Raw genomic sequence first — 24,852 nt, 5'->3', positions numbered from 1 at the left:
CCTGCCGGACGCTGCCTGCAGTTGTCCTGGGCGTGAGTGAGGAGGCAGGAGGGGACCGCAGGTATAGGAAGAAGCGTTAGCACTAGGGCTTTCCTTCCAAGCAGGGACACGCAGGGACAGCCGTGCCATTTCACTCAGGAAGACTTTCTCTGTATGACTTCCATGGGAATTTCCAAACGATCCCCCGTTCTAAGAAGAGATCAGAAACAGGAAATGGTGTGGCGCTTTGGGGGTACAGACAGGCGTTCACCCCCCAGTAGTGCTGTTGCAGAAGGAAAACCCAAGCGCCTTTTCAGAGCCCAGCTCATGCAAACGCCTACTTAGAATGGCTCACATGTTCTATTTGTTAAAAAGCGGAGATGTCTTCCTGTTGTTTCATTTTCTGTTTGTTTAAAACCATTTTATTCTGTCTGTCCTTAGCTACCATGGAAACCAGCCAGAAGGCTGCAGACAGCACCCTGGTTAAATATTTTAAATATACATGCTTGCAGGCGCGCGACATGTATCATTTTTCAAATGTATATTGAGAGGGAAGGAGGTACAAGAATGAACTATCTGTATAGATTTTAGTGCCTTTTGTTTTTAAGAAATCTAATTATCCTCAGTGAAAATTAACAGCAGGTTCGACATTTGGGGGAGTGGGGGAAGGGGCCCGTTACTTCCTTTCTTGACGCACATTTAACCCAAAGCTATAAGGACGCAATGCAAACGGGACGCTCGGTGACTGAGCGACATGCAGGGGCAGCATCGTAAGTGGCACTTACTATTTGGGGAATGTCGTGTCTACCTTTGTTGCAACATAAGTACCATTAGTTCACCGTGCGGAAGTGGCGTGTCGTCTCCCAAACGTTTCATCCGGAGGACAGATCCCTGTGCGGTCAGTGACCTCGGAGCACCAGGCCCTGAGACTTGCCTTGTGTGGGCTGGGCCTGGCCGGCTGCCTGGCTACCCAAGCCTCAGAGCCCCCGGGAAGGTCGGCTGAGACGGTATAAAGGGGCCTGGGGTCCCTGTGTGCGTGAGAAGTCCAGGTTCCAGAGAGCCAGAGGCTGGATGCGTCCGGGGCAGGTCGGTTAGAGGAAGGAGGTGCCCGCGGATGTGCCCGACTGCTAAGGGCAAGGACAGGGGGGACTGTTTACCTTGGGGTGGGGGAGGCGCGTGCGGGCTCCCCAGAGCATCACTGTCCCTCACTTGCAGGGGCGCTGTCCCCTTTCAGGAAGCTGCCTGCTGGGAGAGTCTCCGTGGTGTCTGTCCCTCAGTCACATACAGAGGGTCCGTGCAGCAGGAGAGCAGGCACAGTCGGGGAACCGTCCCCCGTTCCCTTATTATCTCCTTATGCAAATCGCAGCCACAGGCCCCCTCTGAAGAAGCCAGTCTCCCTGCGTTAAGGGCCTGAGGGCTGCGCTGCCATTAGAGAAATGAGATCACATGGGGCCTTCCAGGGAAAGCTGTCCTGGTAACGAAAGCTGATGATCAGATCTGGGGGTGAGGCTGACCTGGGGCCCCTTGATTAAGGAGAGGCCCCGCAGACATCAGCGGTCACAGAGCCAGGTTGGCGTGTCCCAGGACCTAATGTGACATTTTTTCCATAAATTGTGTTATCGAATCAGGCAGACTTGTGCCTGAGCTGTTTTCTCCAAAGTGGAGGGAATTTAAGCTGCTAAAGGAGCAGACAGCCAGTCCGCCCAGGACCAGACTGGGTGGGATGGCCCATGGGGGATGTCAGGCTGTCATCTGTGACCCTGTCCTCAAAGGTTGGGGCTGCTAGGTGCTCCTTAGAACCGCACTCAGAACCTGGTATCTGCGATTTCTGAAGCAGCTTCCACGTTCATGCTGCCCCCTTGAGGGGAATGGCCACTGCCAAGAGTCACCTTCCAGGGAACAGGGACCCTCACCCCAGACGCTGCACTTTGCAGAGGCGGCAGGTGCCCACGTCCAGTGGCCTGTGCTCTGGGGCCCGCTCCCTGCTGCCCGCCTGTCTGCTGGGTTTTCACTGGCGGCTCCCACCTGGCCCGTCTCCTCCAGAGGCCTCCCTGTGCCTCTAGGAACCATTTCCACCCTCGCCAGCAGCACCGCCTCCTCCCACGTGGCTCCCCATCCCCAGGAGCAGGTCCCCCACATGGACCCTGGACCCACCTGTGGAGCCGTTTGTTGGGACAGGAAGGTGTGCTGAGGGACCCGTCGTCGGCATTCCTATCACGGGGCTACCTGAACATGTTTCATGGCATAGTCACCTGCTCGCCGGTTCACGCCCGCCTCAAACCAACATGGCGGGAGGTGCCAGGGAAGGCGCCCCGGGGCTTATACCCCGCTCAGCCCCCCCGCGCAGCGTGTTTTAGGAGGCGGCCCAGTTACTCAGAGCCAGCACTCACACCTGGCACTGCATGTTTCTGTGTCCTAGCAGGTCAGCAGTTGGATAATAGAAAAATAGGACACATTATAACTTTTTGCATATAGATTGGAGGAGGTGCATGTGATTGTCATCTCCCCCTAACACGTTTTTTTTCTGCGTTTTTTTTCCATTCTAAAAAAAAAAAAAGTGATAATTTAAAACCTGCCCCAGGTCAGTTTTGCATTATTCATCTCTCACTTGTGAGTGCTGATGGGAGGGAAGTGACCGGGCCTCTTGGTGATATTGATGAGTCCCTGAAGACCTCACCTAGAAGTCGCACTCAATTATACTCATCATCAGACACACAGACCAATCAAGGCCGGGCACAGGTTGCCGGGAGCCCGGGGAAACAGCGCAGGAAAGTAATGTGCAGGGCGGCGAGCCAGCCTCGGAGGCAGGAGCGCCAGGCAGTGCTGGGTACAGGTCAGGGCTTGTGGGGGCAATGGTGGGGTTTTTGGTGACATGCAGCTTGCCCGTGAGTTTGGGGCCTCAGCCGTCAGGGAAATGGAAGACTGTCCTGTGTTCATGCGTTCCTGTGTCCTCCTGAGCTCCCTGACCTCTCGCCTGTCCCCTACGTCACACTGACGTGTTCGGAAGTGTGCGGCTTGTCACTTGATCCCTGGGAAGAGAGGGTGCCTGCACTTGGGATTGGTCCAGAAAACCCACCCAGAGAGAAACGCCAGGACCAGAGACGAGCTGATCTGGAAGGATCCTAAGACCACCCACTCTGGGCTCCCCAGGCCCCCCGCCTGCCCGAGACAGAGGGGCACACATTGTGGGAAGGGCGCCAGCCCACACGAGACGCCGGGTTATCTTCACAAAGCCAGTGCCCGTTGAGGCAGTGACTTCATAATGCACCATGTCACTCAGGAGTGTGGTCACCTGCCCTCCCCAAACTGATGAGAAGCTGACACCCCAGGAGCCCCAGCCTTGGCGTCCAGTGTCACCTCCCCTACTTAGGGCCCCACCCCAGCTGTCTGGGTGGCCCCACAGCACAGAGGACCAGCCCCTTGAATGGGGAAACTGAGGCTCAGAGGGAGTATGAGACTCGTTTATCCGAGGTCCCACGCTGGCACTGGGACCCCAGCCTGGGGAAGCCGCCCAGGAAATCACCATCTTGGCCGTCAGCAGAATAAACCTGATACTAAGCTGGTTGATTAAGGCTCAGCGGGGAGAGGGGAACTGAAAGGAGACTTGCTTTGTAAATAAAAGCTGATTAAGAAGCAGAGAGATTTAGGGCTTTGCAAGTGCAAGTCTGGCCTCTGCATGGTCTGTACCTCGGAGACACGGCCCCAGCCACCCTAGAGCAGGGACCAGCTCACAGGCTGTTCAGAGAGGGCTGGAGCTGACCCCTTCTGGGACGTGAGGTCAGAGGCAGCACTTTGGGGAGCTCTCTCCGGCTGCCGCAGGCACAGGGTTCCGGGGAGACAGAAGTGGAAGGGAGCCCAGTGGGGAGGGTGCTGCAAGGTGGGAAATGCTCCGAGCCTGGGTGGACTCTAGGGGCATTGGGAGGACAAGCGAGCCCGGCAGACTGTTCGGGGGTCAGAACGGGGCACAGCCCAGTATGCAGGCCGGCTCTGTGAGGACAAGGGCCAGCCCTGGGCCCCAAACACAAGGTGGGGGACGCATAGGGGGACCGAGCCCAGGTCTGGCCGTGCTGAGGCTGGGCGCTCTGTGCAACATTCTCGTGGCGGGATCCTGCAAAGTGTCCGTAGTTCCGGAAGTGACCGTGTAACCACATCTTAGATGTCCAGTAAAAGGACAGCTAGGCCAGGTGTGTCCTCACTGCCCTTCATTCTTCACATCTGCAGTACAAGGTTGGTGGGACCCAGCAGCCAGCTCAGCAACCGGGACCTCCCCACCAGTCACAAGGCCCCCTAGCTTGGATTAAACTCTCTGTAAAGCCTCAGTGATGGCGTGAGGCTAGCCTAGTGTGCTGCCAGCTGGTTTTGAGAAAACCATGGTATGTCATGCACGTGCACACACACACACACACACACACACACATGTATGCATGTGTGTATAATACATCAACACATACTTGTACACGTGCACATGTGTGTAACTACATATGCACGTGTGTGCATCTACATGTGTGTGCACATATGTATGTGCCTTGTACACCTGCATGTTACATGCGCACATATAATTTTCAGTGACCATCGCATAGAGGCTGCATCCAGCACTCAGTCATCAGAAACACAGAACCAGGACGCGTGGAAAACCTCAGTGTCATCTGTTGGGAAATGCTATGGGAGGGACTTGGGGCGTTGCGTAGGATTGGCATAACTGTGCGTCAGTGTTTGCACACCGCTCTCGGGATGGGCCTGGGTCGCGCATGCTCACAGCGTGTCGCTCCACTGGGGCAACCGCCAGGCACCGTGACGTTTCTCCCCCAGGGAAGTGGGTACGCCCTCCCGGCTGGAGCCTCTGTAGGCCTGGCATTGATTTTCACCAGATTTTGTTATTACGTTTGTCTCACAGCTTTAAAATAGTAGCAAATATGGGCAATTTATTTAAACAACACTAGGGAAATTAACGCCATGCGAGCTCATCCTAAGCAAATGAAGATAAAGCAGGGAGTTTGGGTTTTTGGTATTTTTTTTTTAATGGCTGTATGAAAACCTTTAAAATTCTGAGTCTGGAATTCAGAGGGCTCTGGTGAGCTTCCGCTGGTCCCCAAGCCTCACCACCCGTGAGGCAGGGAGACGGAGCCCAGCGGATGGCCAGCACCCCCTCCCAGAGGCTGTGTGTGTGGCCGGGGCTCCCGTGTCGTATCATGTGAGGTTTGTTTGGCCAAGTCTGTCTGGCTGCCCTAAGCAGACATGCTCAAGAACAACCTAACCAGGTCCCTTCTCCAGAGGCCGCTACCTGGGGACAGGTGAACCTTGTCACCTGTGGTGGGGCAGCCCCGGCAAACTTGTGAGTTTGTGGTGCACATCAGTCACCTGGAGGGCCCCTGATATGCAGACTGTGCACGTCCCCCGCCGCCTCAGAGGTAGGAAATCCCAGCTGGCCCTGGACTTTGCATTTCTAACCAGCTCCCTGGAGCCAACACTGTGGGAACTCAGAGCTCTCCCTCACCTGTGAGGCTTGTCACGACACCCTGCGTGCTGGCAGCACCCCCACCTCCTAGAGGGGAATGTTGACTTCTGCCCAGCCCACCTAACATGAGGACCAGTGAAGGGAATGTGACCTCACAGGCAGAGACCCCAGAACGGGGGGTGGCACTCCACCAGCTGCGCTGGCCTTGGTTTGGACTCCAGCATTCAAATCCTGTCTCTGCCTAACGAGCTGTGTGACCTTCAGAAGTGACTCAGCCTCTCTGAGGTCCCCTGTTGCCTTCCCAGTAAAGTGTGGGTGATGACGCCCCCTGCTGAGTTGGTGATGGTGAGGATTTGGGCAGAGACACCCCTGTGGGCGTGGGAAGCAGCTGTCTTGCTCAGCTGTAGGGACAACGTGTACCCAGGACTGTCCCAAACACAGCCCTGTGACGCTCGTAAGGAACCCAGAGATGTCCCCACCCTGTGTCACCATGAGAGACTGAGGGCCAGTCACAGGCAACACCTATCAGTTTGACTTGAAGAGAGAAGCTGTGTAATGTCCTATTTCCATAGAAAAAGGCCACTGGGGAAATACCCACCTTGCATGGCTCCTTTGTGAGGAAGGGTGGGAGTGACCTAGGAAAGCCTTTGGGTTTTAATTGCAAACTCTTGAATACAGGAGCTCAGCACGATGAGACAGCTGGGACCCTGATGGGGACAGTTCCAGAGGGGCCTCTCAGTGGAGTGTGGCGTGTCCAGACGGGTTTTTCCATTGATGGAGCTATACGTTTGGGCGTTCGGGATGGATATAAGACTCTTTATTGCATCAATTACGCAGTTTTGTGTACATGTGTTAACTTTCTGCTATGCAGCTTTTTGGAAAAAGGGACTGGGCAAGATTCTTTGTCCACAGAGGGCAAGGATGCTACGACCAGCGGGGTCCCTGAGGGGCCTGGAGCGCAGCTGGAGGGTGGGGACTCGGCCACGAGTGGCCAGGTGCCTCCAGCCAGCTTTGTCCTCCCTGCTTTGGACTGTCCTGGTCCAAGGTCTTCCATGTCACCTCGCATATGCTTTAGGCTCCAAGCCTCGGTGGGAAACGGCATCGACTGTGAACACGTCGCCGAGGCACGCCATGCGGGCGCCTCGAAAATAGACACGAGGTGACACATGCGTGGATGTCATGTGTGTACATGAAGTTCTGCTGGCTTTTAATTATGGAAAGTTGTGCACATGATGACATTCAGCTACAGAGACAGATAAAAGGGATAAAGTAAAACAAAACAGCATGAAAGCCGCTGGTGACAGAGAAAACCAGAGTTGACGTTTTGATGTATTTCCTTCCAGCCTTTTCTCTATCCTTTAAAAAAAAGATAGAAAAAAATCGAACTCATGCTGCATATGTACGTACTTTGGTGCCAGTTCTCCACATACTATTATTTTATGGACATTTCTTCACGTCAGAGTTTTCAAAGAGTAACTTTTAGTGACTATGTAATGTCACGTGGCATAATGCGTGTAACTCCTGTTTACTATCAGACATTAGAGATGGTTTTTCTGGTATTTTTAGTATATATATATATATATATATGTGTGTGTGTGTGTGTGTGTGTGTGTGTGTGTAAATTATTATAAAACCACCTGCAGTGAGCATCTTAATATGGAAATTTTGTCCACATATACTTGCTCTGGGACAGATTTCTGGCTGTGAAGTTACCTGAGGCTCTTGACAGTCCCTGGCAGACAGATGGCAGGCGGGCTGTGGTCAGCGCCCAGCAGGGGTGACCCCATCAGGTCAGCACAGCCACCATCAGTCCCCTGCCTCACCACCAGGCAGGGGCTCTGAACAGTTTAATTCCCATGGCAACCTTCTGAGTTCAGCACTATCATCACCCTCCCGTTTTGTAAAAGGAGTGTCTGGAGTTTGGAGACATTAAGGGGCTGGCCCCATGTCACATAAATCTTTGGATGCGCGGAAATATAAGGTCTGCTTCACGCCAAGCCCCATGTCCTCAACCATCACCCTCTAGTGACGAAGTCACAACACACTCCTCAGTGCTGAGGGGTCACTTTGGCTCATCGTGTCACTTTGGTAGGCAAAGAGGATATATTACTTTAATTTGCATTATTTGATTACTGAAAACACCAGCATTTGTATAAGTTCATTGATCCTTTATATTTATTTTGCTGTTAGTTATCTATTCATGTCTTTTTCGTGTTATAAAATAGATTCAAATTTTTTTGTTGATTTGTAAGAACTCTTTATATAGTAACACTGTTAACCCTTTGTCCGATTTGCTGTAAATCAAGGGTTCCAAATTCGTCGGTTGCTTTTAGGATATGTTTTATATAAACATGAGTTTTAAATTAAAATGTCCTCATCTTTCCCTTTTGTGATTTTTTTCCACTTGAGGGGGATTTAAAAGCTGTGACCCACTCAATTGGTTAAATAGCCAACTATATTTTCCTCTTTTTTATGGTTTATTTCAACCCATTTAATTCTGTAACCGATGAGGGCCTTGCCTGATAGTTCTCCTCCTAACTCTTGGCCCGTTTTCCCAACTTCGTCCAATCTTTCTGTCGATCTGGAGAAGTACAGATTTGCTGAACAGACGCCTTTTCCACTGGGCAGAACTTAACCAGGCTCTGTGTCTCTTCTCCCCCCACCCACCCCCCACCCCTGACGGTGCAGAAAGGGAAGAAGGCTGCAGCCCCCGACCCCGCTGGACCGCTCAACGACACCCTGCTGCCGTGGCCCCAGCATCAGCACGCCAATGGGTTGAGGCGACAGAAACGGGACTGGGTCATCCCACCCATCAACGTGCCAGAAAATTCACGTGGGCCCTTCCCACAGCAGCTCGTGAGGGTAAGTGCAGCCCCGGCCTGCGGTGGGGGATGGGGGAGGTCTCGGCTGCAGCCCCAGCCTCTCTGGGGACCTTGCAAATCAGGCCTGATGGGCTTGTCCCTGGAACGGGGTCGGGGGCGGTCAGCATTTGATGTCTAAGGAGGTTGGGGTTTCGCCTTTCCAGTAGCAAGATAAGTGTGACATAGAATTACAGAGCAGAGGAGATTCAGGCGATCGCGTCATCCACGGCGGACCAGCTGCTTGAGTTGGGTCCTCTCTCTCTTGGTTACTGTCAAGTGCTCTCAAGAGTGGAAGGAGGTGAGGCGGGGCCTTTGACCTCTGACACCTGTCTTTGGCCTGATAGTTCACACTTCTTCCCAATTATGACTGAGCTACTGAGCGGTGGCATGGTGCCATGTCTCTGGTGATGACCTTGGTGACTGGGACTGTGATGCCAGGTGGGCAGCTTTGTCGGACAGCCAATGATGTAATCAGTCGCGCCGATGTAATGAGGCCTCTATAAAACCCAAAAAGACGCAGTTTGGAGAGCTTCCGGGGTAATGAACACGTGGAGGTGGGGGAGATGGCGTCCCGGAGAAGGCATGGAAGCTTCGTGCCCGTCTGTCCTCATACCTGGCCCTACACATGTCTCCCCCCTGGCTGTTCCTGTAAGGCCTTTATAATAAACTGAAAATCTGGTGAATAACCTGTCAGCTGCTCTAGCACATTAATCGGAAGCACGGAACGGGCCAGGGGAACCTGTGATTTGTAGCCAATAGGCCAGAAGCTGAGGTGACAGTCTGGACTTGGGACTGGTGTCTGGAGTGGGGGCGGTCGTGTGGGACCAAGCCCGTTACCTTGGGACCCACGCTGTCTCTGAGTAGATGGTGTCAGAATTGAGTAAACTGCAGGACACCAGTTGGTGTCACAGAAAATGGCTCTGTGTGGGAAAAATACCTACAAAGCTGGTGTCGGAAGGTGGGTGTGGTAGTCATGTGACCTGCAGGAGAGCTTTTCCAGCTCATAAAGCCGGCCCCCCAACCTCAGCCCCCTCCCAAGATGGGGAGCCGGGATTTCTGAAGCTGTCACCAGCCTTTGGACCAGATTGGGTTGGAGTTTTCACTGCGGAATGGAGGTAAGGACTTGAGCGAAGGAAACCCTCAAGGATCGAAACCCCAACCTGGGCGTCATTTCCCCGGACTCCCATCTTCCGGGCCCGTCCGCCAACCTCCACTACCGAGCCCGGGGAGGGGGCTGATAACCGCTCTGTGGCCCCCCTGCGTTCACACCTTCCATGCGCTCGTCATATCCAACTATTGCGTGTCGTTTAGTTATCCTACAAGGAGACGTTGTGTTAGATCACAGCTGGAAAGCTGGCATTGTTTGTTACAATAGAGGTTGACTATGAAACAAGCACACAGCAGAGAAAACAGACCTATACTTACTGCCTGGGTGCTTCGCCGTCCACACTCACAGCCCGACGGCTGCCTCCACTTGTTTGGGAGGAGGAGTCGACCTTGGAGTGTCGTAAAGATACACCAGGACCAGAGGCCTCCTCCTGAATGCCATATGTCATCAGGATTGAACGCCAGTGGAAAGGGAGTGAGTTTTTCATTGTGTGATTCCGTTTTATTTAAAGCCTTGTGTTTGTACTACCCAAAAATCACCTCTAGTAGAAAACTGTTGATCTAACGTGGGTGGGCAAACTTTTTCTGTAAAGAGCCAGATAGTAAATATTTTAGGCTTTGCAGGCTGATCGGCCTCTGTGGCCTTTGGACTGTGAGAGCTGCCACAGGCAATGTGTAAACTAACAGGTGTGGCTGTGTTCCAATAAAACTTTATTGATGAACACAGGCTGTGGGCCGGATTTGGCCCATGGGCCACAGCAGGGACGTTATAGTGAGTGAGTGAGTGAGTTTGTAATGAACGCTGAGGGCTCTGTGTACTAACGCACCAGAGAATACGCACATGACATTGGGCAAGCATCTGAGCCCTGCTGGAGAGCTCCTTTGTCCTGGCTTTCAGAGTTTCTCAGGTTAAGGATCCAAAGACACGGAGCTTTCTTGTCTGTGCCTGTCTGTACACAGGCCCGTAATAGGTACCAGGTAGAGACAGGCCAGCATGGGCAGAGCCCTGGTCCTGCTAGGATGCCCAGGATCTGCTGGGATCGTCGGTCCTGCTGCATCCGTCTTCTGCTGGACAGTGCGGGGAGAATGTACTTCTGTACGTCTGCCTGACTGACCTCCGGAGGTCTCGGCCTGAGAAGTGGGGGCCGGCAACGGGCTAACGGAAGAACTGAGTCCTCCCAGACTGGCAGGCTTGGGTCTCCTAACGGGCCCCATGGGCATGTTGATGGGACATTTCTTCTCGTGACGTCACAGTGACATCTGTGTGTCATTGGGGAAATGCTGCGTTTTCCAACTTGAACAGCTACCGAACAGGGACATTTGCCCAGTTAGCACAAACCTTGCAGGATCTGGCTGAGAAAGGAGCAGGCAGCAGGTTCCTGGAGATGGTCCCTGACATTTCTAAACTAGAGCTGTGGAAAGGCAATGGGGATGTGATGTTAGGTGTCAGCTGAGAAAAGCTGCAAGCTCTGTGGTGCTGGGGGCCATCACGGCAGCTCAGATGCTCTAAGGGGCAACGCGGCACCTTCTGTGTTCTCGTCTGCAGTGTTGCTGTGGCTTGGAGCGAATTTGTCCCCTGCGCCTGGGACACCCTGACGTGCCCAGCAGCCCTATAGGGGGGCCACCCCCAGGCTGGAACAGGCTGTGAGCGAAGAAGGGTGGGGTATAGGTCACGGTTGGCTGACTGCTATCATGAGCATCCCCAAAATGTCAGAAACCTCACAAAACAGAGGCTTGTTTCTTGCTCCTGTGAAGGTCACCTGGGGGAGTCACTCAGGCCCAGAATGAGGACCCCAGGATGACTAGGTGGACTTGGCATGCATCAGCCGTGTGGCCACGCCTGATTGCAAGGGACACTGGGAAACGTAGACCAGCTCTGCCGAGGAGGAAAGGAAATGTGTGTGAACAGCTGGTCTCTGCCATGGCAGGTTTCTCCAGATGACAATAGTGTGTGTCCTCTCCTCTCTGATGACCCAGCTGTGCCAAGGAGCCCAGGGCCCGCAGGTGGCCGAGGCGAGCAGCCAGACCTAACTCACCAGCCTCCCCCAAGCCTGGCCTCCCTTTACCTCACTGCCCTGATTAACTTTCGCCATAGCACTTAGTACTGTCCTATTTCATGTTGTTACTTACTCGTCTAAGAGCGTGTCTCCTGAATCAGAGGCCCTGCCTGTTTCTCTAGTGTGTAAGCAGCCCTGACACACAGTAGGCACTATCTTTGTTGAATGAATGAATGAATGAATGAATGAATGAATGAATGAATGAATGAGATGGGCGTCCAAGCCCGGCTGAATTCTCATGGGGAGCTACCTCTTCGGCCAATGGAAAATGGAACCTCTGTTACGGTTTCTATAAATGATGTGTCTCTTCCAAATGGACTCCAAGTCATTATGGAAGAACTCAGCCCAGAAACACACATGTGTGCGCACACACACACCATCCCACTTCACACACTCACACACACACACACACGCTCACACACTCATAGCTCACTTTCTGCATGCCTCCCCTCCCCCATTAAATTCTTGTCCAGCACAGACAGGGTTTGGGGTGCTTTTCCGCCTCCGTTTCTGTCTCCAGGGAGTTGATGAGTTTCCTGTCAGTGATCTGGGGGGGCTGCTTCTGAAAGGAGCCCAAATCACAGCGAGAGTGAATACAGCTTGATGGGGCGCAGGAAGCTGAGCACAGAGCACTCGGAGGTTCAGCTGGGATCAGCTGCAGCGCTCTGCTCATTAAGGCATTTCATTCTGATAAAACAAGTTAAATGGAAAATGGGAGGAGAGGAGCAGGCAGAATGTTCTTCCCAAAAAAACCGCTGTTGATTGCAGGCGTTTTCCTGGGAGGAACATCGCGCCTCCTGAGAAGCACTGGCGCTCCGTGCCGGGAGGCTCCCAGCCTCCTGTGCAGAGAGGTCCTCACGTGGGGCATGGTGGCTGCACGCGGCTGGGCTGCGGGGGCCGTGAGTGTCCGTGGCGAAGCCTGGAAGCACTCCGTGGGCTGCGCCCACCGCAGTCGCACCATGGTCTAAATTGAGTGGCGGGTAAGCAGAGGCAGCCTGCCATGGCGGTCCCACCCAGAAGTTCCAGGATGTCCCTTCTCACAGCGGAGGACAAAACAGTCGCAGTTGAGCTCAGCCCCTAGGGAGCTGGATAGAGGCTCTTCCTTCCAGAGCAACTATGGGAAGTGGCAGGGCGGGCACCCGGTAAAGGTTAGCAGGACCTCCCCTGCTCCCCAAATCCAGCACTGAACTCTGGACGGGGCAGTTTGGGGTCATTGGTGGCTGCCAAGCACAACGCCGGCATTAGAGATTCAGAGGCAGAAGGACATGAGTCCTTTTGTGGCCTCAAGAGCCCCCAGGCAGTCAGCTCCCAGCTTGTCACCCACAATTTGGTGCCTTCACTATCATTAGGATTCCTTCATGTGTAGGTGAATGCAGGATTTTGAAAAGCCACTTGCTGCACTCACAGGCGGGTTAGGTTTGACTTTGACAAGACTCCGAGTGAGGATAAAATCAAACTTTTGAAAAGAGAGTGCATTTCTTTGCTGAGTCTAATAAAAATTCAGAATTTGTTAACTGGAGAGGCTGTCTAGGGCAGTTGTGGGAATTGGCTCCAGATGATGAGGAAGAAGCGAGCACTGCTGGGAAACAGGTCCTTTTGTTTCGGAAGCAGATATTTTAACAGACAAGAAGTCACGCAAAGCCATCCTCAGGGCCCCACTCAAGAGCAAGACCTGGAAAATGAGCTCTGAATATCAGGCTCCGCAAGGAAGCCATCGCACAATTGCTTAGCATAAAAGTGGCCGCGTGGAGAAGACAAGCAGGAGACGTTTCTACTTCTAGAGTAGGGAGCTCACAGAGCGCAGCTCCTCACACCTAATGACCCACATGAGCTGAAACTGAAATCAAAGGCTTGCTTCACATTTCCTCGAGAAACGTGGTTCCCATTTTGTGCACACTGCTTCATGTCCAACCACCAGTATTTATCGACCTTCTTTGTGAACAGAGAGGAAGGCTGTGTCTTAGGGAGCTCACTGAGCGATGAGACATGCCCCAGGCTGGGGTCTGCATTATGACACGGGGAGTCACCCCATATCTGGCCCAGGGTAGACTTTCCACAAATGCTCATCAGATATAGGCATACATGTGACGGAGCTGGCTGAAGTTTAACTCAGTGTGATCCTACAGAGTGCTTTCTGGTGCCTGAGCAGTATAATTATTATTGGGTCCACCTAAGAACTTATTTCTGGTTCTCTGGAAGTATCCATTCATGTATGAATGACCGACACGGTCATTATTCACCGTCTCATGGAAGCAAGGTGACCTGTCAAAGCACAATGTCTGTGTGTTGCCCCCCTTCCATTGTTTCTCTATTGTCCCCAAGAGAAAATCTAACTCCTAGCATGTCACTCAAGACCCCATGATCTGACTCTGCCCCTTGGCACACCAAGCTCCAGCCACACAGGGCTACTTGCAGCTTCCAGACTTATCACACGCGTGGTTACCTGTAGTCCTGTGTGCAAGCTCTCCCTGCAGTCCTGGCACCACCCAGCCTGGCTGCTTCCTACCTCCTCTGAGAATGCCCCACTTCTCAGGACTCACAGAGGCCCTCCCACGGGGCGCATGGCATGCCCGTTGCCTGCCGTTGTGGTGAGTTTTTGACGCTGTTTTGTGAGTGATTCTTGGTCTATCTCCCGGTCCACCTATCAAACACAACAGTGGGGACAGAGTACTCATTAAATGAATGCATGATACAGCCCCATACCCACCTCTACTAGGCAGGCCTTCCTAATCATTATGAAGAATGTTAGGTTAGCTATGCAATACTTGAAAATAATGAAATCAGAGGTTCTCTGGTAGTGGAGGAGTAGTGTATATCAGACTGACACTCCTAAAATAGTGACTGTAAACTCTGGGGGAAAATGTGTTTAAAATTCTTTGCAGTTACTTGAGCGTGATCAGTCGCAGGCAGAAACTGTTGGGGACTCCACCCTTGGAAAGGAAACCGCACTGGGTGAGATCTGTGTTTATGTGGCTTTCCCTCTGAGAGCACACCTTGTCCTTGCATCAAAGCGTGGCTAGATCTCATGCAGAAAACAGTCTTTCTGGTCAGAGTTGGAAGATGGGGTTTAGAACTGACAAAGCAGCTGGAATGTGAAAGGATAAATCTTATAAAACATGTGGTCATAAATAGAGACTCCCAAATCTGCTTGTAAACTCTGCCCAGCTCCTTGGCTGTCCCTCGAACTGTACATGCACAAGGGAGACCCCAAAAACCCAGTGAAAATCAGCAGCCAGAAGATTGAAAGAGCTGAGAGAGATTTCAGCTGCTGCCTACCACACGGGGAACAGCTTTTTATTTCAGTCCAGCCCAGTCAGCTCCCTGCTGGGTCAGAAATCAACATCCTTCAGAGGAAGCTAACAGAACCAGAGTCTCTACAGTGTATCATCCACAATGACCAGTATACAATCAAAAATTACTAGACATGCCAAAAAAAAGAAGTAACCCATAATTGAGAGGGAAAAAAAAAAAAACCACTGCCCACAGACTCTAACCCTGAGGCTACCCAGATATTGGAATTATCAGCAAGGCCTTTAAAATACCTCTTATAAAACTTTGCTCAAGGACTTAAAGGAAAACATAGTTAGAATGAATGAATACATAGCAGGAAATAGAAACCCTAAAAATATAACCAAATGGAAATGATAACACTGAAAAATATAATATCTGTAATGAAAAGCTCATTGCGTAAGTTTATAAGTGGGTTGTAGAAGACAGAAGAAAGGGTCAGTGCATTTGAAGAAAAATCACTAAAAAAGGATCCAACCTGAAGAACAGCAGGGGAGAGGAGTAAAGCACGGACAAGCTCATGGGACAAGGTCACGTGGCCTAACGTGTAGCTGGAGTCCCAGACGGAGAGGAGAGAGATGACCAGGTAGAAACAATGGTTGAAATTTCCTCGCATTTGGTAGAGAAACAAACTTACAGGTTCAAGAAATTCAGTGAACCCCAAGTAGGATAAATACAAAGAAAGCCATACCTTAATCATAGTCAAACTGTTGAAACTCAAAAAACGGAGAGAAAACCTTGAAAGCAGAGGGAAAGGTGCGTTCCATCCAGAGGACATCAGTGAGAATGAGGGCCGGCTACTCTTTAGAAATAGTGGAGGCTGCTGGGCAGCGGAATGACCTTTTCCAATTGCTAAATGAAAGGAAGCTATCAGCCTGGAGTGCTATATCCAGAAAAAAATAGTCCTTCAGAGCTGAAGGTGAAATGAAGACATTTCTGAGCAAACTGAGAGAATTCACTGCCAGCAGCCCCTCAGGAAGTGGTAAAGGGAGTTCTTTAGGCTGGAAAGAAACGGCACCAGTTGGCAGTTCAGATCTGCAGGGAGGACTGGAGAGAGCAGGAAAAGATATACTTGTGGGTGAATATAAAACATTGTATTCTTCCCTTAACTTATTACAATACAGGTGGCTATTTAAAGCAAAAATGTAACACTACGTTGTAAGGCTTGTAATTTATGTAGATATAATAAGTATGACAAGAGCAGGGCCTGCTTGGAAAGGAGACGGGATTGTGGCCCACCCGGACTGTTCGCCTGTCGGATGGGATTGTCTGATGAACACTGCGCAGTATAGCTGAGGCTTCTCCGACTGTGCACCTCAGCCAGGTGCACGGGGCCCTCCCCCAGGTGCAGGGTACCTCCCTTTCAAGGGGGCAGCTGGGAGGAGGCTCGGAGCGGGCGCAGCTGCTTTCTCGGAGGCAGAGGCTTCAGATGCTGCAGTGCTGACCTCTCTGGTGACCTTGAAAGCCAGACGTGCTGGTGGGTGAGTCATGAAGAAGCAGATGTCCTTCCCTAAAAGGACGTCCGACTGAAAGCCTCGGGGAGAAGAGCGCAGGAGTCCCCCAGGAGGTTGCTGTATTGGGGTTTTCTCCCCCACATGTGGATCTGCAGAGCTCGTGGACGTGTCACCTCTGGCTTCACTGTAGAGCCTGCTGTTTTAATGGTCACTGGGCTGGAAGGAGCCGCTCCAGGAATGGCTGAGGAAGAGGTTCCCCAGGGTCATCAGCTCATCCGCAAAAGAAAGCATCCCTCCGTGAGGAAGCTCTTAATTATCTGGAGTAACGTTTTTATGGGAACCACATGACCCCTTCCACTGTGAGACAGGTGATACGTTCACTTGCCCCACCTGCGATGCGGGGTCGCCCACTTCCCGGCTCTGGGGGAGGGTCAGGCACTGCCCATCCCGCTGTGGGTTCTGACAGCACAGCCCCAACACACAGGCATCATTTGGGATCTTGTGCACAGCTGTCATCGTTCCTGTGATCACAGGTCATGTTGGGACCGATAGGGAATTTGTATCGCCCTCACTAAAGCCAGAGGCACACCAGGAAGGCAGCCGTTGGACGATTCCACCGCCTCAGGCTCTGTGATTTAATCAATCGTGTGAAAGAAACGTGCGGGCCCTTTGATTTACCATTCCCTCATCTGAGCAGAAAGTACTCCCTTTCTTGAATTGCCTTAATGGCTCTATTTACGCAGCTGAAAGTTCCCAAAGAAATGAAAGGAAAGTCAAAATGCTGCAAAGGCTCAGATAATTTCTTGGGGAATATTCAATTAGAATATATTAACATTTTAGATTTCCACCATTAATTTAATATTCAGAGATTTAATTTGGTCCTTGAACCGCCACGGCGCCCCAGGTGGGTGGGTGTTTGGGACGAGAGCTCCGAGCACCTGCTGAAGTTGGCTGCCTCGCCCTGGGCTCTGATTCCGCACCGGTCGGCCTCCGCGGCAGCCACAGCTTCGCGTCTGCAGACCAGACGTCGTCCGCCATCACGGACACAAGCCGAGGGTCCCGTTGACCCTCACCGTCCAGCCGAGGGTGCAGGTCAGGCTGATCAGGGCCGGGAGTAGTCTGGACCTTGAGGAGCAGAGCCCAGTAATCATGGGAGGAGGTGGCTGTGAGGGCGAGGCCCGTCCCCTGCCGGCAGGTCCTAGTTCCGCTTCTTTCACCCCTAAGTCGAGTCTAAGGATTTCAAGTTGATTTGGACGTTACCAGGAAAACCACTTCCTGTGCCCCCAGGTTGCACGTTAGTGAGTGTCCCCGCCCGACGCCCTCTGAGCCAGCCCCAGGCCAGGCTGTGCAGGGCAAGCCGCGGCCCAGACCCGGCCCGCTACAGATGCGGTAGTTGGACCCACACAGAGTTCTTAGGAAATGTGACTTCATTCCCCGTGTGTAGACCAAGAAATGTATGAGATGTAGATTTATGTGGCTTTCCAGCTCGCTCCTGGGGAAGAAGACGTGCCGGCGGGCACACGGTGTCACGCAGGCCGAGTAGGCAGAGGTGGGCGGGGGCCGTGGACCGTGAGCGCCTTCTTAGGGCGCTGGGGTCTGACTCCAGCTTCTCAGGAAGCGGTGGGCCGTTTACAGCCGGTGTGTCAGCAGGGGGAAGGACGCCCCCCAAACCTGCGTCTTGCTGCACAGGGAGCTAGTGGGGTCCCCTTCCTCTTCCCTTCAGGCACAGCCCCGTGGTCCAGGCAGCTTCCACCTCCCAGCACCTCCATTTCAACACATGCTCCCCATCTCCAGGGCAGCGGGCAGCGTGCAGGGGAGGTGTGCACCGTCCATTAGTGCTTCCACCAGGAAGTGACGTCCCCAGCACACCACGTCACTGGCCCACGTAGGTCACATGGTGTGGGGGTTAGCACCCGTCACAGGGAATACTGTGCAGGGAGCTGAGGCCAGCCAGCAGCACCAGGCGCACGTGGTGTAGGCTTCAAATGAGGAGACTGTGGCTTTGGAGGGTCCCTGTGGGTCTCTGCTTCTAGGTGGGACGTGCAGAGGGCGGACCAGCCCTAGTTCCCTGCAGGCTTTCTTGGTGGGATAGGGTCACCTCCGCTCTGTACAGCAGCTCCACACGGGCAGCTTGGGGGCAGCAAGGTGACGCCTTGAAGGTGAAGTTGCGGCCTGCACCTGGGATGGGGCGGGGGCGCCGAGAGCATTCTGCTGTCTCTGAAGGCCATGGAGCTACTGATTGGCTGTGCATGTGTGTGACATGAGAAGCCCTGCAGAGCATGGCGACTCTGGGGGCAGCGTGGCCAACAGAAAACAGGGCCTTTGCAGGGACTGAGGTGGGAGAACCACAACGCACGTTCTTCAAAGATTCCTCCAGGCTTGGGAGGGAATTCACAGCAGAGGAACATGGCTGCACGTAAACACGTTTCCCAGGGTTCGTCTCCCAGGTCCCAGGTGCCCATGTGCCCCCAGCGAGTGCTGCCTCGAGCCGAGGAGGAGAAACCTACAGGCCACCTGCCTTCCTGGGATGGTGACGAGACACCCAGCCAGGCAGTTTATTGCTGTGACTGCGACCCTGCAGGAAACCCGGTTGTGTTCCTGATGATATTTGGCATTTCCTGTTAATTTCTTCCAAACCGCAGACATTTCGTTTTGAAGACGCCTTCTTCAGAATGCTAGAGAGCTAGGGGGAGCGTCTGCCTCCACAAAGCCTTCAGCTCACATGCCGACTTCCACTCGTTCAGACAAGGTCAGGAGACACAAGCTCAAAAGCTAAGCCAGTGAGAAAGGACGGTGTCGGGGGGACTGTTTGGGAAGTCAGACTGCCCCTGAGCTACTGAAGACCACGGGAAACAGGCAGTGGTTTCGGGCACCCCAGCGATGCTGGAGCAGTCAGGCTTCTGTCCTCAAAGTTACTCTTGAAAATGATGCCCCAGAAAGAGACCCTGTTGACGGCCGGCTTGTGGCCCATGGCTCTGTGCTTTGTTTGCTTCTGGCTGAAAGTCCCGTCTGCTAGTGGCCAGGCCTCGGCCTCTCTGGCCTGGCTGAGGGACCTCTCTGCCCACCGTCAGGAAAGGGCTCGGCGTTCTGATGGCCCTGGATCTAATCAGACCCCGAGACGGCCTGAGACGCACTTGCTCCTGCCTGCAGTCGTTCCGCCCGTCAGGCTGCTTTGCAATTGAGTTACGCGCCTGATTGGGGCTTTGGGGCTTCGTGAGCTGTAATGTTTATTTAAGTTGAGAAGCTGATTTCATTTTCCGAAAATGTGAGGCAATAAAAACAAGGAAAGCCATGGAGCCTTAGTGTCTGTTAAAAAGCAAAATTAAGCAGACAACTCAGCAGCATCTCAGAGAAGGCAGGGCCTCCAGGCCCAGGACAGAGGGGCCGGCAGCCTGGCCGCCTGCAGCCCAGCTCTGCCTGTGTGCATCGCAAGGACAGACCAGGGGCGCTTCCCTGCGCTCACGGCTTCAGGAACGGTCTACACTCATCAGAGCAGGGCAGAGAGGACCAGCCAGTGTGTCCCATTTTCACGGAAGCCACCCTACCCATCCTGGTGGGCTCTGAGGTTCCTTGGTCCAGTGGTACATAATCGCCGAGCCCAGGGAGCAGAGACACGCTGGAGCCGGGCAGGGGCTAGGCGCACAGCCTTTTCAACGCCTGCCACCTCTGGGAGGCACACCTGGTGCAGGAGGGAGAGGCGGTGTGGCCGTCCTCTGTGGCCAGTTTGGGAAGGCCTGGGCGCTCTCTTAGGAAATAACTGGCCAGATCAAGGTTTAGGCTCCCTATTAAAAATCATAGAATCCAAAGGTGACCTAGGTTGCAGATGTCACATGTAGATTTGGACAGGGCTGACACAAATTCACAATGTTCATTCCAAAATTGGCTGGTAAAGAATGGTAGGGGGTGGATAGTACACCCATAATTCTTTAGGCCAATGTCCGTCCTTCTGTCCACCCATCCATTTACTCATCCTTCTACCCACTCAGTCATCCACCCATCCTTCCATCCATCCATCCATCCATCCATCCATCATCTTTCCATCCATCCTTCCAGCCACCAATTTTTTATCCATCCATCCATTTATCTATGCATCTACGCACCCACTCACCCACCCATCTATCCATGCATTCATCAGTCTGTCTGTCCATCCATCTGCTCATCCATCTATCCACTTGTTCACCCATCCATCTGTCCATCCATCTGTTTGGCCATTCGGGTCTGCTCACCCTCTCGGCACCCTTGCTGCTCCTGGCGGCTGCAGGACTCTAAATCAAAACCCTACACAACCACAGCAACACACCTGCTCCTTTTTCTAAACGTTTAAGGCCTTTGAGATAAAGAACGAATTAACAGGCACAAAATGCTGCATCATTAGTTGCCATCCTTAAAATCCTTTCAACATTTGTAAACTCCCAACTGAGGATAAAAGTAATAAGTTTTTGACAGTGGTGGACAGTTCTTTTGGGGGATTGGGAGAGAAGCCATTCCATTTGGCGTAACTTTGAGCACTTGACAATGCTGCTTGACCCCCAAGGAGGATCCTGGGACCAGAGAACAAGCACTTCTTGATTGTTTTCCTAAATCATCAACAGCAACAAAAATGTGGCCTGATAACAAAAGAAGTATTTGTTCGCCCAGATTTCTCCTTAGAGGGAATTTTAGATTTTTAGAGGAAAGTCCATCTTAGGCCAGAAGAAAACAGTGACCTACCTGGTCACTGAAGAGGTATTCATTAAGCACTGGCTCTGCGGCCAGCACCAAAGTTCAGTGGTGGCCACATCGTCGTGGTCCCGTCCTGTCCTTGAGAGCTTACACAGTGGGGTGGAGACAGACAAGAGAAGAAATTGTCAGGACGGAAAAGGAACCACAGAGGAAATCCACCCAGGGGTGAGACGGGCAGGGACGGGCAGGTGGGGGGTGGAGAGCAGGGGCTCTCGATGGGGTGTGTTGGGGAGCCTGCTGAGCTCCTGTAAGACAAGGAGCGAGCTGTGCAAAGGTCAGGCAGAGCAAGTGCAAAGGCCCTGGGGCAGGAATGAGCTCTGCACACCCCGGGAGTGGAAAGGTTTGTGTGACCAGAATGTGACGAGCAAGGAGAGGTGGTGGGAGAGCAGACCCGAGAAGAGGGCAGGCGCCAGCTCCCACAGGACCTCCAGACCAGGTAGGAGGCCCAGGGGCGGCCTACATGTGCCGAGAAGCCTTGAAGAACGCCATCTGGTTTGTTGTCTGAAGATGCCGTTAGCTGCAGTGTGGGAGGTGGACGTTTACGGACAAGAGCTACCCCGGAGTGCTGGGAAGGAGGGAGTCCGCCCCGGGGAGCGGTGAGGTGGGCCTGGGCAGGACAGGAGAGGCGCCAGGTGAGCAGTGGCGTGGTGGGAGGGCCCAGGTGGTCTGAAAGGGAGTCGACAGGACCCGGACTTGTTCAACGAGTGGGAGGAGGAGGGGAGGGAGACTCAGGCTGGTTCCTGGATTTTCAGCCCGGTGAGTGTGTGAACATGCAGATTCCCGGGCCCTGCTGTACCGACTGGGCTGGCGGGAACAGAGGTCGCCGAGGCCTCTGCTCTCATAACAATGTCCAGCCCAGCTCTGAGCACCCAGCCTGGCCTCAGCCCATGAGGAAGCGAATTCAGACAGACCCAGACCACTGACCCCTCGGACTCTGGTATCACGAGCTGCCTCCAGACACCCCCTCGGTCCAGGAGGCCCCAAGGCTCTGACTGGGCAGCTATGGCCCCCAGGAAACCCAACTGGGTGATGGACTCCCCTGTCACATCATAGCTCAGGGCCACACTCGGCGCCTGGAGCACGGAGCCCCTGGGGGCTACCTCGTTTTATTAGTTGGTTTTTCCCAGCTCCCAAGGAGTGACAAAGAAGTGTCCTGGGCATGTCCTGTCACCCCAGTGACCATCAGCCTGATATGATCTAGCGCCTGGGACCCCGCCCATCCCTCCAGGCAAAAGGCCCAAAGTGGACCTGGCTGGTTGGCATGAATGGTGACGCCCCCAGGATGGGACACCACCAACTCTACTGAGCATGGCCCCCATCTGCTTCTCCAGACGCCAAGCTCAGGCCTTCCCATGTCCAGCAAAGCCCAGTTGTGCTGTGTGCGCATGTACACATGCACACACATACACACACACACACATACACATGCATACACACACGCACACATGCATACACACCTGGATTTCCACTTCGCCCCAGGAGACACTGTTTACAGTACAGTGCTCAGCCTGCACAGTAAGGAGAAAACTGTTTTACTACCACAGGCAGGGACTGAGGCTCAGAGAGGTTGAGTGATTTGTCCAAGGACACACAGCCAGAAGGCAGCAGAGCAGGATGCCCGCCTGCCCCCGCCCCCAGAGCTCAAAGCCACTCTCCCCTGGCCAGTGGAGCAGGCCCACCTGGTGGCCCACACAACTACCCGACACTCGCTGTCTTGCTGGCCCTGCAGACTTCCTGCTGGGGAAGGCAGGACCAGAGGGAGGGTGGGTGGATCCGTTACTCCTCCAGGCGGTCAAGCCCAATGGAGTCAGCCTTGAGAACGCCACTTTAGCCGCCACGCTGGGTCTCTGGGCCGCTCAGGGGGCCTCGGCTAAAACCAGGGCGTGAGAATGAGAGGAGGACGGGAAAATAGAACTGCCGAGCAGAGCGCGTTGCAGGGCCTGATGCTGAAGTGGGAAATCCTCCACTTCATTGAGAAAGTATGTAAGTTTCACACCGCTTTCCCGACGGTGACAAGCCGCGCGCCTGCTCTGCCTCGCCGTGAGAACGGCATATGGTGCTCAGCTCAGCAATTCCGTGCAATGTCCCCTCCTGGCTACGCGGAAGAAGGGAGGCCCCAGGCCAGTGGCCAGAGGGGCTCAGCCATAGCAGTGACCTGGCGGCCAGGAGGCCAGTCAGTGCAGGAGCCACAGGGGACCCTCTCTGCTGTGTATTGAAGGGACTCTGATGGCATCGCCCACTAGAAGGGTTCACATCTGTCATTCCGTTCGTCCTATAGAACGTGGCAGAGCCCCAGGCAGGAGATGACCAGGAAAGAGGCCAAACCAGCACAGTGAAAAGGCTGACATTTGTCTTAACGGCCAAGCGCTCTATCTCCACAGCCCATGTTTTAAAACCAAGCGAGCTCTGGCTTACGTGAAGCTATGATTGTGTGAAACACATACGCACCCCTAACCCTGGGGGCTTGATAAAAATGCCCGCCCAGCCTCTCGGAACCCAGGTTCTATGAGAGGGTCCAGGTGGGGTGAGGGAACCCCCGTCGTTAACAAGCCTCCGGTGGAGGGTGTGGCTTCAGAGGCCCACACTGGGGTGGTGTTTGCTGTCCTGTTTGCTAAAGAAAACCTAACGGGAAAAGCACAGCCCTGGGGTGGGCGACCCTGGGACCCGGTGCGGCAGCCACCTGCCTGCCCTGGGTCTGTGTCCCCACCCACCCGGACAGAGGTGGCACACCCGGCTGGGAGGCTGGACGGGGACAATGGGGCCCACAGTGACCATCGCGTCTCGTCCCACTCTCTCTGAGCAGCCACCCCAGTGGCCCCAGCAGTTTTTTCCAAGCCAGCCCAGGCCAGGGCTGCCATGCCGATTCTCAGGACAGCCCTGGCCAGGCACGTCCTTTGTCACTCTGTCCACCCAGGAGGAATGGTTAGTAAATGTCCCCTGCGGGATGTGAGCTCAAGCAGAGCTGCTCCCGAGCCAGCAGCCAGGAGCAGCTTAGCCGACTACACCTGGCAGCCAAGAGCTGGGCTGTGCGGGGCACATCTGTGTCGTGTTTGTCCTGACGGGCAAGGAACAGGGTCAGGGGATGGGCCGAGGTCCTCATCATGTCCACACCCACCATCAGTGGCCCCGCTCTGCCGGCCACTGACTGATGTCCGTGCTTCCTTGAAAAGCTGGGAGCCAATAAAAAGTAGCCCTGCTTTCAGTTTTATACCCCACACGTCAGTGAAATCATATGATTCTCTACTCTTTCTGCCTGACTTATTTCGCTTAGCATAACGATTTCAAGATCCATCCATGTTGTCGCAAATGGCACTATTTCATCTTTTCTTAGGGCAGAGTGGTATTCCGTTGTGTATATATATACCACAACAAAGGAACAAGACAAACAAACAAAAACTCATAGACACAGACAATAGTTTGGTGGTTACCAGAGGGTAAGGGGGAGGGGGTGGTAGATGAGGGTAAAAGGGGTCAAATAGATGGTGACGGAAGGAGAACAGACTGGGTGGTGAGCACACAATGTGATGTATAGATGACGGATTACAGAATTGTACACCTGAAACCTGTGTAACTTTGCTGACCATTGTCACCCCAATAAACTTCAATTAAAAAAAAAAAACCTAGCCCTGCTGACCCTGTGTCATTTGACAGAAGCCCAGGGGTGACAGCTACTTCATGGAAATCAAAGCTCCCCTGAGATCTCACTAATCTCTTAGCCCTCTTAATGCAAATTTAAAAGGCTTTTAATGTATGTTAAATACATACCAGCTCCTTGTCAGAGCTGTGGTTACTGAGGATTAATTTTATAGCTGCTACATTTCTGATCAACTGTTACTTACAATTAGCCCCAGTAAATGTTTCTAAATAATCAGATAATATTTGAATAGCTTAAATAAACTAAATAACTGTCTTATTACTTCTATCAGGAA

The 24,852-nt window shown here is 53.2% G+C and overlaps 1 protein-coding gene across 1 annotated transcript in view; it reads left to right on the top strand.

The window, feature by feature from the left end:
- CDH4 (cadherin 4) overlaps positions 1 to 24,852 on the top strand; it is a 465,478-nt gene that overhangs the window by 346,407 nt on the left and 94,219 nt on the right. The window contains exon 5 of the mRNA XM_019637155.1: positions 8,123 to 8,296. Coding sequence (XP_019492700.1) covers positions 8,123 to 8,296 — 174 coding nt within the window. The remainder of the gene's footprint in view (positions 1 to 8,122; positions 8,297 to 24,852) is intronic.

Source organism: Hipposideros armiger, unplaced genomic scaffold, assembly GCF_001890085.2.
Source record: "Hipposideros armiger isolate ML-2016 unplaced genomic scaffold, ASM189008v1 scaffold_32, whole genome shotgun sequence".
Lineage (NCBI taxonomy): Eukaryota > Metazoa > Chordata > Mammalia > Chiroptera > Hipposideridae > Hipposideros > Hipposideros armiger.
This window is presented reverse-complemented; position numbering and strand designations above follow the sequence as displayed.